The sequence below is a fragment of the Acomys russatus genome, chromosome 16, assembly GCF_903995435.1.
Source record: "Acomys russatus chromosome 16, mAcoRus1.1, whole genome shotgun sequence".
NCBI lineage: Eukaryota > Metazoa > Chordata > Mammalia > Rodentia > Muridae > Acomys > Acomys russatus.
In genome coordinates, this window is record NC_067152.1 from 7,297,896 (window position 1) to 7,313,217 (window position 15,322).

Below are 15,322 nucleotides of genomic sequence, written 5' to 3' on the forward strand. Positions count from 1 at the left end.
CACTTTAAGAGTATTATTTAGGAATATGCAAAAGGTTAAAATTTGTCAGAAAAATCTCGTCACTTAGTAATGAAAGCAAATGAGAGAAAGGGTGGTACCGATCATGCTGATGGCTCACATCTGTTATCCATTCCTCAGGAGGATGGCTGAGTGGGAGAGTAGAGCACTTGCTTGGCATACATGAGGACCTGAGTTCAGCCTCCAGTACAGCACAGACAGGTGAAGTTTGGCACCACAGTTTTAGGCCATCATCTACTGTTAAGAAAACAAACTAAAGCCAAACACGGTGGTGCATATCTTTAATCCTAGCACTCGGGAGGCAGAGGCAGGCGGATGGCTGTGTGAATTCGAGGCCAGCCTAGTCTACAAAGTGAGTACAGGGCAGCCAAGGCTACACAGAGAAACCCTGTCTTGAAAAACCAGGAAAAGCAAAAGTAAATAAATAAATAAAAATTTAAAAGGGGAGGAAAAAAAGAACGAGAAAAAGCCAGGTATTTGTGCAATATACCTCTAATCCCAGCACTTGGGAGGCAGAGGCAGGTGGATATTATGAGTTCCAGGACAGCTAGGGCTACAGAGGGACGCCCTGTCTTGTAAAAACACACACCAACCAACCAACCAACCAACCAACCAACCAACCAAAAACCCCAAATTATATGTATGTATTTTTCCTCCTCTCCTCCTCATCTATTCTACCCTTTCCTCTTTGAGGTAAAGTATTAAATTTGCTGTGAGCTGGCTCTATAGCTTTTGGTCCTCTAGCTGTACATCCTGAGGGCTTGGCTTCCTGGTTTGTGCCTCCCTGCTTAGCCTATGTTGTGCTTGCTGTCAAGCTTGAGGTCTGTGCCTGGTAGGGAATCACTCTACCAAGTGAGCTTCTCAGCCTTTCCATTCATATGTTTGCTTTCTTTATCTCTCCCTCCCTCCCTCCCTCCCTCCCACCCTCTTTTTTTTGGGGGGGGGAGCGGGCATTATTGAGACAGGGTTTCTCTGTGTAGCTCTGGCTGTCCTGGAACTCACTTTGTAGACCGGGCTGGCCTCAAACTCACAGATCCATCTGCCTCTGCCTCCCAAGTACTAGGATTAAAGGCTTGTGCCACCATGCATAGCTACATATATATTTTCACATTTTAAAGTGTTCAAGTATAGTTAGTTATACCTAACTGAAATTTCAGTCATTTTAGGGTTTTTTTTTCCCCCTCTGAGACAGGCTGGCCTCTAACTCTTCTGAGTGCTCTGACTAGAAACTACCTAGCCCTAAGCTTTACTTTTAAAATTTATTTCTGAGGTTTGTTTGTGTGTGTGCAGATCTGAGGACAACTTGTGGGAGTTTGTTCCTCCCACCATGTGGATTTTGGGGATTGAACTTTGGCAGTCTGACTTTGAGACAAGCGCCCTTATCTGCTGCTGAGCGGTCTCACAGGCCCTACGTTTTGAGAGTTAATGTAAATGATTGTCTGCCTTTAGCCTGGCTGTAGCATTTTAAATCCCAGATTTAGGGCATATACTTGTAATCCTAGCACACAGGAGGGAGGAGATTACCACAGGTTCAAGACAAATCTGGCTTATCTAGTGAGTTCTGGGTAAGTGTAGGCTACATAGCGAGATATTGTCTTTAAAAAAAAAAAGATTTAAAAATAAAATGATCAAACAGTAGGCAAATGTGTGTCAGAGACCATTTTAATATAGATCTGACACATTTATTATCTGTTCCTTTGGTGTTAGAAAAAAGTGGTTGTGGTTTGAGTTTTTAATATGCAACTTAAACATCTAGTTTTCAATTGCTTAAAGATGGGGTTGGGGGAGGCAAAGCTAAAGGAGTATCTATCCTTTCTGGTATTGTGGATTTCAAGTATATGTATTCTTTTGTGTCACTCCGTTACTCTGTATTCCTGTCAGTGTCTGTCCTGAACCAGGCAGTGGCAACTTCATTCCCTGGTGCTCTGAAATGGTGAATGGTTTCAGCATTGTGTTGGCTCAGTTATCCTGGTGTATTTTCTTGGCCCACTTCTGATCTATCCAGGCATTATGCTAACTGCTTTTTGCTTTATACAAAGATAAGGAACTTAGGCTGTCTGTAAAGCCTTAAGACATTGGTTTGCAGGGAATGCTATGCCATAGCTTAATGTTGTTTATCAAATACCATTCAGATCAAAAGTGAATTACTATTATCACAAAATATATTCCTAAAAGTCTTTAAAAGTAGTGAGCTCAGGTCATAATTTTTCGTGTTCAGATGTGACTCCTTTAATCCAAGCATTTGGGAGGCAGAGGCAGGTGGATGTCTATTGAGTGTGAGGCCAGCCTGGTTTACATAGCAAGTTCTAGGACATCCAGTGCTACATAGTAGAGAGACTCTGTCTCAAAAAACAAAACAAATAAATAAATTTACATTTTGCTAGGTTTGTTTTACTATGCTTTAAAAATGCCTTTGTTAATTATAGAATTAGCAATACTTTATCCAAATGGCATTAGGTAACATTATTACAGGTTTGTTTTTGTTTTTTTAAAGATGTATTTATTATGTATACATTGCTCTGCTCACATATGCACCTATAGGCCAGAAGAGGCCACCATGTGGTTGCTGGGAATTGAACTCAGGTCCTTAGGAAGAACAGTCAGTGTTCTTAACCTCTGAGCCATCTTTCCAGCCCTTGTTTTTGTTTTTAAGATTATGTATTTATTATGTATATAGTGTTCTGCCTGCAGGCCAGAAGAGAACACCAGATCTCCTCCTCTTCTTCCCTGTTCTCTCTCTCTTTCTCTGTTTCTTTCTCTTTCTCACTTTCTTTCTCGCCCTCCCTCTTTCTCACTTTCTTTCCTTCTTGACCAGGCTGGCCTTGAACTCACAGAGATCTACCTGCCTCTGCCTCCTGAGTTTTGGGATTAAAGGCGTGCACCACCACTGGCTAGCTTTGTTTTTGTTCTTCAACATAGAGTTTCTCTGTGTATCGTGTCTGTTCACAAACTCACTCTGTAGAGCATGTTGGCCTTGGACTCATAAAAGATCTGCCTGCCTCTGCCTCCTAAGTATTGGGATTAAAGATATGTGCCTCCACTGCCCAGCTATATTGTTTATCAAGTTACAGTTTTAATGGAGTCCTGTTTTTTCTTTTTTTGTTTGTTTTTCGAGACAGGGTTTCTCTGTGTAGCCCTGGTTGTCCTGGACTTGCTGTGTAGACCAGGCTGGCCTCAAACTCACAGTAATCTGTCTGCCTCTGCCTCCCAAATGCTGGGATTAAAGGTGTGCCCCACCACGCCAGGCCTGAAGTCCTGTTTTAAAAATCAGTACCATGGATCTGTTTCCTTGTTTTCAAATGGTCTGATAGCTCTTCTCTGTTGTATCTAACTCACCATCAACCACCCCAACCTCTGCCTAAGATGCAGAGTGAAGTTATAGTCTAAACTTTTGCAATGTTCCTTTTAACTGATTTCCCTTATCTACGTTTCTCCATTCTCCATGAAGCAAGTGGAACTATCTTTAAAAAATATCTCTCAAAAAAAAATTCTCGTCTACTTGTCTAGCATACTCAAGGCTCTGGGTTGATCCCTAGCTCTCAATCCCAGGTCGTGCTGCACACTTAAAAAGTTCTCTAGGGAGGTATACTTTCACTCAGAGGAAAGTCCAACAAGGTCCTCCACAGTGTGGCCTTCACTTCACTCATACTGTTTTCTTCGTTGCTCTTTCTGCAAGAAGTCCCTGGCCTAGGCACTAACCCCAGAGGACAGGGGATTTATCTTGTTCTTTTCTATCTCCTGCACAAGATAGCACTGGAGTGTTTACTGAAAGAACGAATGAGTTTAAGCTAATTCAGTTCTTTTAGACTTCCACTGGTAGTGCTCACATTGTCTACATAGAAAGGTCTAGCCCAACCTAGTGAGACCGTGTCTCAAAAAAGCAAACACAACAAAATAATTATCCTCCTCTCTTCTTTGTTCATTTTTTGTTTTGTTTTGATTTTTTGAGACGGGGTTTCTCTTTGTAGCCTTGGCTATCCTGGACTCACATTGTAGACCAGGCTGGCCTCGAACTCACAGCCATCACCCTGCCTCTGCTTTCCAAGTGCTGGGATTAAAGGCATATGCCGCCACCCCCTGGCTCTTCTTTGTTCTTTTAAGACAATGTTTTACTGGCGGGATTTGTTAGGAAGTGTAAGTGTAGGTTGTCCTCAAACCTACAGCCCTCCCTGTTGCAGAGATGGCAGGCACGGACAGCCCACAAGTTTGGCCTCTTGTCTTAAATCCAGTGGTTGTGTCAGGATCAGAAGGGACAGCAGCTATCCATTGACTAGTCCTTATGTGCTTTGTGGTCGGGGAGAGCCCTGTGTTCTGGCTGTAAATTAGACGAGGTTGTTATTGTGGCATTACCATGTCTATTTTATGTCTTGCTTGTCTTTTCTAGGAGAATAATGTCTCAAAAACACTAGAGGCTTTAGAGAATTGATGAGAATGAAGAGTGATTCTTTAGGTATAAACTGGCATAAATCTAAGAGACTTGGAGCATAAACCAGGACTTATTTTAGAAAACTTTCTAAGGTCACTTGAAAGCATGTTGCTTTCCATTGGAAAAATATTAAAGATTAAACAGATTTATTAAATAGTGCTTATCCCCTCTATCTAGGACAGTGCTTCTCAACCCTGCTAACGTTGTGACCCTTTAAGGCAGCTCCTCATGTTGTGGTGACCCCCAACCACAAGGTTATTTTCATTGCTACTTCATAACTGGAATTTTGCTACTGTTATGAATTGTAATGTAAGTATCTGATATGTAGGAGATCTGCTATGTGACCCCGGGGTGTGGCTGACAGGTGGAGAACCACTGATCTAGGAGGACACACTGTGGCTAAGGATATATTCTGTGCAGTTTGGAGAGTGATCTACAAATGTCATAAATTGGGTTCTGAATGAGTGAGTTAGGTGTACAGTGAGCCAAGGTAAAAAAATAAATAGTAAGCGACAGCTAACTTGATAGGTAGAGAGTAGAAGACCCCTCATTGGATGATCAGAGCTTCTAGTAGAAATTGACTGGGTTGCTAGGAGAAATGGCTGAGTGGTTAAGAGCAACTGCTCTTCCAGTGGCCCTGGCTTTGCAACTCTAGTTCTAGAGGACCCAGTGTCCTCTTGTGACCTTTGTGGGCACCAAGCACATACATGGCACAGACATACATGCAAACAAAAAACCCCCACACATGAAATAAAAATAGTTCTAAGAAAATTGAAAAAAAATCTGGGCTGTGTGTGGTGGCATATGCCTTTAATCCCAGCACTCAGGAGGCAGAGGCAGGAGGATGTCTGTGAGTTGGTCTACAAAGAGGGTTCCAAGATAGCCAGGACTATTACACAAAGAAACCCTGTCTCAAAACAAACCAAAACCAAAACACAAAACCTAAATCTGACCAGGGCAGCCCCAGTCAGCTGGAGTGAAGGCTAGAGGGAGTCCCAGACAGGGCAGGGCTTCCCTGGGGTGAGGCTTCCAAGTGAAGGAATGAGTAACAGCAGAGATGTAAAGTTGTCAGTGCAGGGCGTACAGTGTCCAGAAAGTCCTGCAAGGCAGCCAGCGGTAGTTCCTTATTGAGCGCTCTCTCCTGGAATGCGCATCCCATGGCTGCCTGAACTGGATGCTGTTTCCTACGGCAGCATTTACTATATATGATGGGATACATGATAGTAGTCTCTGTTGGAAACGGTTCATCCTTTAAGTGTTCTTGAGGACACAATAATTTTACTCTTGGGCTGTTTTGCTATTCTCCCTTCCCTGTTGCAGAGTTAGGTGGGCTAATCTATCTCCAGAAAAAAGGCCCTGGTAAACACGGAGATAAACATGTTAGATCTGAAATGGAGGTCGGAGGCAACCCTGCTTCTAGAACCAGGTTCTCAATGAGCTCAAAAAAGACACGACAGCTTACCAATACAGTATATGTGCATTATAGGATGATCGCACAAGGTATTATATATGAAGTATATATTCTTTTTCTAGAGAGATTCTTTCTGTGTCACTAGCACCTACGAATTAAAATCTACCCTTCAAAGCTTAGGAGACGGCTCAGTTGGTAAAGCGCCTTCCACTAAAGTGCACCTACATAAAAAGCTGGGCATGGGGCTGGAGGGACGGCTCAGTGGGCAAGAGCACTGGCTGCGCTCTCAGAGGGCCTGGGTTTGCGTCCCAGCACCCACAAGGTGGCTTACACCATCTGCAACTCCAGGTGTAGGGAATCTTATGCCTCCTGGCTTCCTCCAGCACTGTACACACATGGTACACAGACATATACACTGGCAAAATGCCCACACGTATGTAAATAACTCTTTAAAAAAAGACCAAAAAGGGCTGGGTGTGTGGTGCACACCTTTAATCGCAGCACTTGATGCAAAGGCAAGTGACTGAATTTGAGGCTGTCTTGGTCTACATAGTGAATTCCAGGACAGCCAGGGCTATATTGAGAGACCCTGTCTGGTAGGAAAAAGAGGCTGGGACAAGCTGGGCTTGGTGGCAGAGGCAGAGGCAGGTGGCTCTCTGTGAGTTCAAGACCAGCCTGGTCTATAAAGCAAGTCCAGGACAGCCAAGGCTACACAGAGAAACCCTGTCTTTAAAAAAAAAAAAAAAAAAAAAAAAAAAAGAGGCTGGGTGTGGTCAGATGTATCTGTAACTCCAGAATAGCCAGAGTGGAGACATTCAGATTGCCCAGAGCTCAGTTGCCAGCCCGCCTAGTGGACCAGTGACTGCCATGTTCTGTGAGAAACCCTGTTTCAGAAGATAAAGGTGTAGAGTAATTCTTCTTGGTCCCATCCCTACCACCATCCTCTCTGGTTTTGTTTTGTTTTGGTCTCACTGTAGCCCAGGCTGGCCTGGAACTCACTGTGTATCCTGGGCCACAGTGATCATCTTGTTTCCCAAATTCTAGGACTGCATGTGTTAGCCACTGGGCCCAGGTACATAATTCATATTCATTCTCTCTCTCTCCCTCCCTCCCTCCCTCACCTCACCTCTCTCTGGCTTTTTTTTTTTTTTTTTTTTTTTTTAAGACAGGGTTTCCCTATGTAACAGCCCTGACTGTCCTAGACTCACTTTGTAGACCAGGTTGGCCTTGAACTCACAGAGATCCATCTGCCTCCTAAGTGCCGGGGTTAAAAGCATGCGACTCCATGCCCGGCCTTTCTCTCTCTCTTTTTTCTTTTCTTTCTTTTTCGAGACAGGGTTTCTCTGTATACCTTCCCTGGCTGTCCTAGAACTTAACTTTGTGGACCATGCTGGCTTCGATTTCACAGAGATCGAGCCGTCACTGTGTCCCAGGTGCTAGGCTTAAAGGTACCATCACACTTGGCTAAATCACCAAACCTGTAATTGTTCTTTCGTAATGACATAGTTATCCCCTCCCTCTTGTCTTTTCTTTTTTTCTTTTTCTTTTTCTTTTCTTTTTTTTTTTTTTTTTGGTTCTTCGAGACAGGATTTCTCTGTGTAGCCTTGGCTGTCCTGGACTTGCTTTGTAGACCAGGCTGGCCTCGAACTCACAGCGATCCTCCTGCCTCTGCCTCCCAAGTGCTGGGATTAAAGGTGTGCACCACATGCCCAGTCCCAATTTTTTTCTTTTTTTCTTTCTCCCCCGCCCCCAACAAGATTTCTCTCTATACCGTTGGCTGTCCTGGACTTGCTTTGTAAACCAGGCTGGCCTCGAACTCACAGCGATCCTCCTGCCTCTGCCTCCCAAGTGCTGGAATTAAAGGTGTGCACCACATGCCCAGTCCCAATTTTTTTCTTTTTTTCTTTCTCCCCCGCCCCCAACAGGATTTCTCTCTATACCGTTGGCTGTCCTGGACTCACTTTGTAGACCAGGCTGGCCTTGAAGAACTCAGTGATTCTCCTGCCTCTGCCTCCGGAGTGCTGAGATTAAAGGTGTGCGCCACTACGCCCAGCACCCTCCCTCTTTTTTTTCCTCCATCCTTTTGAGAGAACAAATCACTTTGTAGCCCAAGCTTGTTTGGTACTCACTATGTAGGCCAGGCTAGCCTCAAACACAAGGCAGGTCTTCTGCTTTAGCCTCCCATTATAGGGAAGATCCTTGATGGAATTATTCTTCCAAATGCTAAGAGTATAACTCCATAGTCACCCTCTGCCCTACTCACTTTATTCTAAATACAGTTGTTTAGAAAGAAGACGTCTTCTTTTTTCTTTCTCCTCCTCTTCCTCTTCCTCCTCTTCTTCCTTCTCCTTCTTCTTCTTTCTCCTCCTCCTTTTGGTTTTTTTTGAGAGTTTCTCTGTGTATACCCGGTTACCCTGAAACTCAGTCTGTAGACCAGGCTGCCCTTGAACTCAGCTTCACCTGCCTCTGCCTCCCAAATGCTGGGAGTAAAGGCAAGATTCTCAATAAAAATTCGTAAGGTTAAGGGTAGGCTCTTTTTCTCTTTGAGACAAAGGGTGTGTGTTAGCAAGTTAGCCAACTAGCCAATATTGCTGGAAGGATAATTTGAATGGTGGAATGCTATTTTCCCTTCGTAAATATTAGGAATTTGGAACTAGACATTCAAAAGATGTGATTAAAAAAAAACAGAAGTTTCAGCCGGGCGTGGTGGCTCACACCTTTAATCCCAGCACTTGGGAGGCAGAGGCTGGTGGATCGCTGTGAGTTTGAGGCCAGCCTGGTCTACAAAGTGAGTCCAGGACAGCCAAGGCTACACAGAGAGGCCCTGTCTCGAAAAAACCAAAAACCAAAACAAAACAAACAAACAAACAAACAAACAAAAAAACCCAGAAGTTTCAAACCCAAAAAAGCCTAGATAATTTGTTATATGGTATGAGTTATATTTTTCAAAGGATGACTTGTTTAGAAGCATTGAATCTCAGGCAGGTGGTATATTGTAATGAACTGGATCAGAGGCCTCTGTCCTTAAGAATAATTATGGCCTTGCATTTTATAAACCATTTAACTGAAAACATTAGATAGTTGGCTAACAAAAGATAATTTATATCCTTCATATTAATATTTATGTTAAATATATAAAATTTTATAAAATAAACTTACATTGCAGTTTATATATTGATCATAACATTTATTTTTAATTTTCTTAGATTTTATAAATATATTTTATATAGTATTTATATTATAAACTTTGTAGTAAATATGACTTTTAACTAGTATACTATTTAAAGAAGAGCTGAGGATTTCTTTTCCTCATGGGAATGTTTCTGGAGCAGTTGAAAAAAAGATTTTATTTTGAGACAGGGTCTCACTTACAATGTAGCTGTGGTTGGCTTGGAACTCACTCTGTAGACCAGGCAGGCTTTGGATTCAAAGAAATCCTCCTGCCTCTGCCTCCTAAGTGCTGGGATTAAAAGTACATGTCATCATGTCTGGCTCTAGATGGAATTTTTATAATTTAGTCAGTTAAATTGTCTCAGATTGTTTTCTAGATGTGTAGGTAGGATATGAGCAAGTAAAACCACACTCTAAGAAGCAGTAACTGACGTAGCTGACTTTAACTGAATTGCCCACACTCCTTGGGCCCGCTGTCTGTGTGTCCGTGTCTTCTGTCTGTGAGCATCAGTAAGGTTGCTTAGTTGTCACGTTACTCCACAGTGTCTCCTTTGTTGTGTTAGAGGCCTCCCCTGTGGCATGTGTCTGGCACAGAGCTGATAGGAGTTCAGGCAGCCAGAACTGCCCTTTGGACTAATGAACTGAAAAGTGAAGAAATCTGAATTTCCTCATAATGCCTTTCTCTATTCTGAAACTATTGCAGGAGACACAGTGAGGTCCAGGGAACAGCAGGGTATGACCAGGAAGACGGTTTGCCATTTGATTTGTTCTGTGCTAAGGGATCCTATAGTGGACAGCAAGTAGTCTCTGCTGAAATGCTTAACAGCTGATAAGAAATACTCTGTGTTTTCACAGTCTAGGAAATCCCTCAGGAGCCCACTGTTGATATGTTGGAGGGCTGTTTGGATCTTAGATGCAGTACTCTTTTGTTTGTTTGTTTGTTTGTTTTTTGGTTTTTTGAGACAGGGTTTCTCTATGTTATCTTGGCTGTCTTAGACTTGCTTTGTAGACCAGGCTGGCCTCGAACCCACAGCTATCCGTCTGCCTCTGCCTCCTGAGTGCTGGGATTAAAGGTGTGTGTCACCATGCTTGGCTCAGATGCAGCACTCTTAAGATACCTTCCTTCCGTTCTTTCTTTCTTTCCTTCTTTGTTTGTTTTTCGAGACAAGGTTTCCCTGTGTAGCCTTGGTCTGCCCTGGACTCTCTTTGTACACCAAGCTGGCCTCCAATCAAAGTTCACTGCCAGAAATACCTGTTGGGCTTAGGGATCTAGCTCAGGAGCAGGGTACCTGCCTAGTATTTGAGATGCCCAGTGTTTGATCTCAGCATACACAAACTCCATACACATAAAAAGGCATATATTTATTGAAAACATAAAATAGTATATCTCATTTGTCAATATTTAGATTGATTTCAGTTGATATCTGTAAATCTAGAACTTGTCAAATTTTACCACCAAAATAACTTAAAACAGTACTTACTGGCAGTTTTCACTAGCATAATTTTTATTTCAGAAAGTGTGGAAGGCCAGGCCTGGTAACACACACCTTTAATCCTAGGACTCAGGAGGCAGAGGCAGGAGAATTTCGGAATTCAAGACCAACTTGATCTACATAGTGATTTCCAGGATAGCCAGACCTACATAGTAAGACCCTGTCTTCAAAAGAAAGAAAGAAAGTAGATTTTCAAGGTCATCCTTAGCTACATTTTGAATTCAAGGCCAGCACAGGTTAAATGAAACTGACTCAAACAATGCTTCCAGTTTAAAAGAGACAGCAGCCAATCCCCCCCCCCCCATTTTCTATATAGGTTAGTAGTAAGTAAAGTCAATAGATCGGATAATATTACTGTATTTATAGTTAATTTAATATCTCTGACATGATACTTTGTCTACATAGGAGAATGAACTTACTTTTAGGAAATATACACCAAGATACAATTATTCTCAAATGCTGCTGTATGTGTTTCTAGCTATTCATTAGTTGGTAAGCTCATGTTGTGTAATAGATACAAACACTGCTAAAGTAAGAGTGGGACAGATAGAGCTGGGTGCTGGTGTGCAGGGCTTTAATTCCAGCACTTGGGAAGCAGAGGCAGGCGGATCTCAGCCTGGTCTGCAGAGTTCCAGGACAGTCAGGGCCACACGGAGAAACAAACAGAGTGAGACAGATAAAGGATAACGCACACACAAAAACAGTAAAATGCTATATGTTATGTGGGGAACTTGGATTAAGCATAGACATGGACTCAGCACAGTACTTTATACCTGTAATTTTACTTCTTGAAAGACTGAGACAGAATGCTGGGAATTTGAAACCACTTTGAGTTCCTAGACTATACAGTGAGGCCTTGTCTCAAATGTGTGGCTCGGGAGACGTACACGGAAGCCTTCGAGAAGCCTTAGTGAGTAAAGGTGCCTGCCACCAGCCCTGAGGACCACACGGTGGAGGGAAGAGAATCAACTCTCACAAGTTATCTATCCTTTGATCTCCATACCTGTGCTTTGGCGCGCACAACACACACACACACACACACACACATTGAGAAAAATTAAGACATAAATCATTTTTAGAAAATATGTTTTCCGTTGTTCTGACCTTTTCTCAGTTGTCCCTCATGTCTGGCAGTGGCCTGGGCTGTCTTGGGGCTGGGCTCCTCTGTTTCTGAAGAAGCTGGCTGGGCTGCCAGGCAGGAAATGTAGGTGCATGTTTTCCGGCAGGCAGGTTCAGCTGCTGTACGCTTCTGGAGAGGAGCAGAGCACTCAGGGTGAGGCCCGTGTGCTAGGTGAGGTTCCCAGTCTCACTAAGAGAGGTGGAAACGAGTTTTCCATTGGGTGCTACAGTTAGCTCTTTTAAAATGAGATTGCGCCGGGCGTGGTGGTGCACGCCTTTAATCCCAGCACTCGGGAGGCAGAGGCAGGCGGATCTCTGTGAGTTTGAGACCAGCCTGGTCTACAAAGCGAGTCCAGGACAGCCAAGGCTACACAGAGAAACCATGTCTTGAAAAACCAAAAAAATAAAAAGAGATTGCCAGTATCAGATGGCAGCGGAAGCTCGGGCACTCCAGAAGCCTGTTTTACAGTGGTAAGCCACTGTATTAGTAGCAGCGGTGCAGGCAAAAGCAAGGCAGGTCCCAGGTCTGGGTGAGACACAGTTCTGGCAGGGCACATGCTGGCAAGCACCAAGCTCCCTGCAGTGGTGCAGGCTTCAGTGCCACCAAACACTGAAAAAGCAAACAGAGAAAGAAAAGAAAAAGTGGAAATTGAGTGTGTGCACTCTAACTAGTCGGCAATGAACCAGCGAGAATTTTTTTGTTTCTGTTTTTTTTTTTGGACACAGGGTCTCTCTGTGTAGCCTTGGCTGTCCTGGACTCACTTTGTAGATCAGGCTGGCCTCGAACTCACAGCAATCCACCAGCCTCTGCCTCTGCCCCCCAAGTGCTAGGATCAAAGGTGTGTGCTACCATGCCCCACACCAGCGAGTATTTTAACTAAACTGCATTACTTGCTTGTGTGTCCCTTAGCAGCCTTCAAAGTGTGGGAAAGAGAACACTGGCTTGACCGTCAGGGGAGAAGCCATTCTTTAAAGTCTATAGCTCTAGTGAGATCTTAAAGAAATCTCTTTCTGAGCTGCACATTTCCTGTCTGAAAATTGGTGAGCTAGATAAGCTAGTATTGTTAGCTAGGTGCCAGACGTTTTGTAATGGAGGCTCTGATCAAAACAGATAATTTGCTGTGAGCCACATGAGAAGTGCCCCATGCCTCTTCTGACACAGGACAATCAGAAAGTCTGTCTGTAGAGGGAGGAGGGGCTAGAGAAATGGCTCAGTAGTTAGGAGAGCCAGGCTTGTTTCCCAGCACCCACGAGGGTAGCTCACAACCACCTGTAACCTCAGGAATCCTAACTGTCCTCTGGACTCTCTGGGTACCTATACACATGTACATATACTCCCACATACACACGTACACATAAAATAACAAAAGTAAAAGTATTTTTAAATAGTCTAGAAATAAAGCTGGAAGCTACCTGTTAAGCCATGTAACTTGTCTCTCTACTTGCACATGCTCTCCATGCTGTGACCAGTCACTCACCATTTTCCTGGATTTGACTTGTGCTTTTGGTCCTTTAGGAAGGGACCTGGAGTGTTCTTAACTCTTAGAAATTACCATGTTTCATATTTGGACTTGTGTTTAGAATGTGTGCTTTGCCACGTGGCAGAGACTAACAGACAGTGGTCTGATTCCCTCTAGCGGCTCCGGTAGACTTGGTTGGTAAGCGCTTACGTCTGACAGTAGTAATTACGTGGTCAGAAAAGGGACTGCAATAGAGAAGTCAGGTTTCACAATCAAGATTGAGATTTTAACTTGACTTTATTTAAAAGATAATTGGAACAGAAAAATTTATTTTTATTCTTTGTTTGTTTCAGACAGGGTTTCTCTGTGTCACCCTGGCTGTCCTAGACTCACTTTGTAGACCAGGCTGGCCTCACTCACAGAGCTCCACCAGCCTCTGCCTCCCAAGTACTGGGATTAAAGGAGTGAGCCACCATGCCCGGAAGTTAGGCCCTTTTCACGTCTTTAGTTTGGTGACGATGTACGTTGAAGTCTGTCTTGTGAGCGTAGTTAACTGTGTGCTAACCTGAATTCTGCTTCCAGAGACTGGTGCTGTAGAATGTGAATTACAACATTATTCGTAAAAGTGAAAATTTAGAAATGATCAAAACGTTCATCTTTAGGAACATTAGACAGTTTATACCATGGGACAGATTCATACACAACTCTCAATAGGTAATGCATGAAGGTTTTTCTTACTGTGTTCTGTTCCCTCAGCCTCCCCACGTAGCTGGAATTACAGGCAAAGCACTAGAAAGTGCTAGAACACCTGCACTGCAGGAGGCTTTTGGAAATGGACCTATGATTGCCTTTCCCTCGACAACTAATAAACTGCCTGTGTGGTTACTGGATTTGAGTTCCTGTAGAACCAAAGTGGTTTATTAAAGTGAAATTTTTTCTTTTAACAGCTAGAGTTGGGAAGACATCACTGATTATGTCTCTGGTCAGTGAAGAATTTCCAGAAGAGGTAAACATTTCTTTGTCATATTTAGTTTTGTTTTGTTTTTAGATTTATAAAAAATAAGTTAAAATGACATCAATGCCACCTTCATGTGTTTCTTCCAGTTAGGACTTTAAAAAGCTCATTAGTTTAAAAAAAAAAAAAAAAAGCTCACTAGTTTACAGAGGACATTGGCTTATGAAAGAGATTTTGTGCCTTTCACTTTGTGGTTAAATTTTTTTGTTTTGTTTTGTTTTTCACGTTGTGTGTATGTGTGCTTGCACTCATCCATGTATGCCACAGCACAGCGTGGAGCTCAGAGGACAGCTCATGTGGGTCAGTTCTCTGCTCCTTCCTTGTGACTGCTTGGCAAGTCACTGAGCCATCTCACCAGCCAATGGCCTTGACATTTGCCACTCTGGGTCTTCGTTGTCACTCTCTTTTTTTTCTTTCTGGGACAAGGTTTCTTAGTGTAGCCCTAGTTGTCCTAGGCTCCCTTTGTAGACCAGGCTGGCCTCAAAACTCACAGAGATCTGCCTGCCTCTGCCTCCCAGGTGCTGGGAAAGGCGTGCACCACCACAACCTGGCCTAGTTGTCGCATTTTTACAATAGAACCCAGATTACGGTCTGGATGCCTCTTGCCTTTTGCCTGTCACTGCCCAGCTCTGAGGTGTTTTTGTCAGAAATACTATAATTCTGATGCAACTAAGATTACCTACCTGTTTCATTTCATAAATTAGAAGTGAGTGCATTCTGTTTTGTCTACATATCCAAAGAATTGTTGGGTATGACATTAAATTTACAATAATGAAGTGCCACCAGAAACCAGGTGGATTTAGTTTTGGTATTACTATTATTGTCTCGAACTTACTATGTAGTCATGGCTGGTCTGAATTTTTTTCTAATCCTTCCACCTCTGCCTCTCAAATGCTGCATTTACAGGTCTGGCTTGATTTTGCTTTGTTTTGGTTTTTTGTTTTGTTTCTTCCAAAGTATTATTAATGTCAGAGTTTGAGGCTGGAGATACAGCTTTGAACCTAAGAGCACTTGCTATTCTTCCAGAGAGCCCATGTTCAATTCCCAGGACCTGTGCTGGGTGCCTCATAGCTACCTGTAACTTTACCTTCTGGAAGTACACCTGCTCCTGCACACAAGTAAAATAAGATTAATGTCAGTTTGTATTTACCCTTTCTTACTCTTGTTAAGAAAGAAATAATTTTACAGTTTTATTGTTGAGCTAAGACT

At 43.1% G+C, this 15,322-nt stretch overlaps 1 protein-coding gene across 6 annotated transcripts in view; it reads left to right on the forward strand.

Annotated features, from left to right (window-relative positions):
* Window positions 1-15,322, forward strand: part of Rhot1 (ras homolog family member T1) — a 69,214-nt gene that overhangs the window by 2,263 nt on the left and 51,629 nt on the right. For all 6 annotated transcript variants that reach the window (XM_051158096.1, XM_051158097.1, XM_051158099.1 and 3 more), the window contains exon 2: window positions 14,046-14,104. In XM_051158096.1, the coding sequence (XP_051014053.1) occupies window positions 14,046-14,104 (59 nt within the window). The remainder of the gene's footprint in view (window positions 1-14,045; window positions 14,105-15,322) is intronic.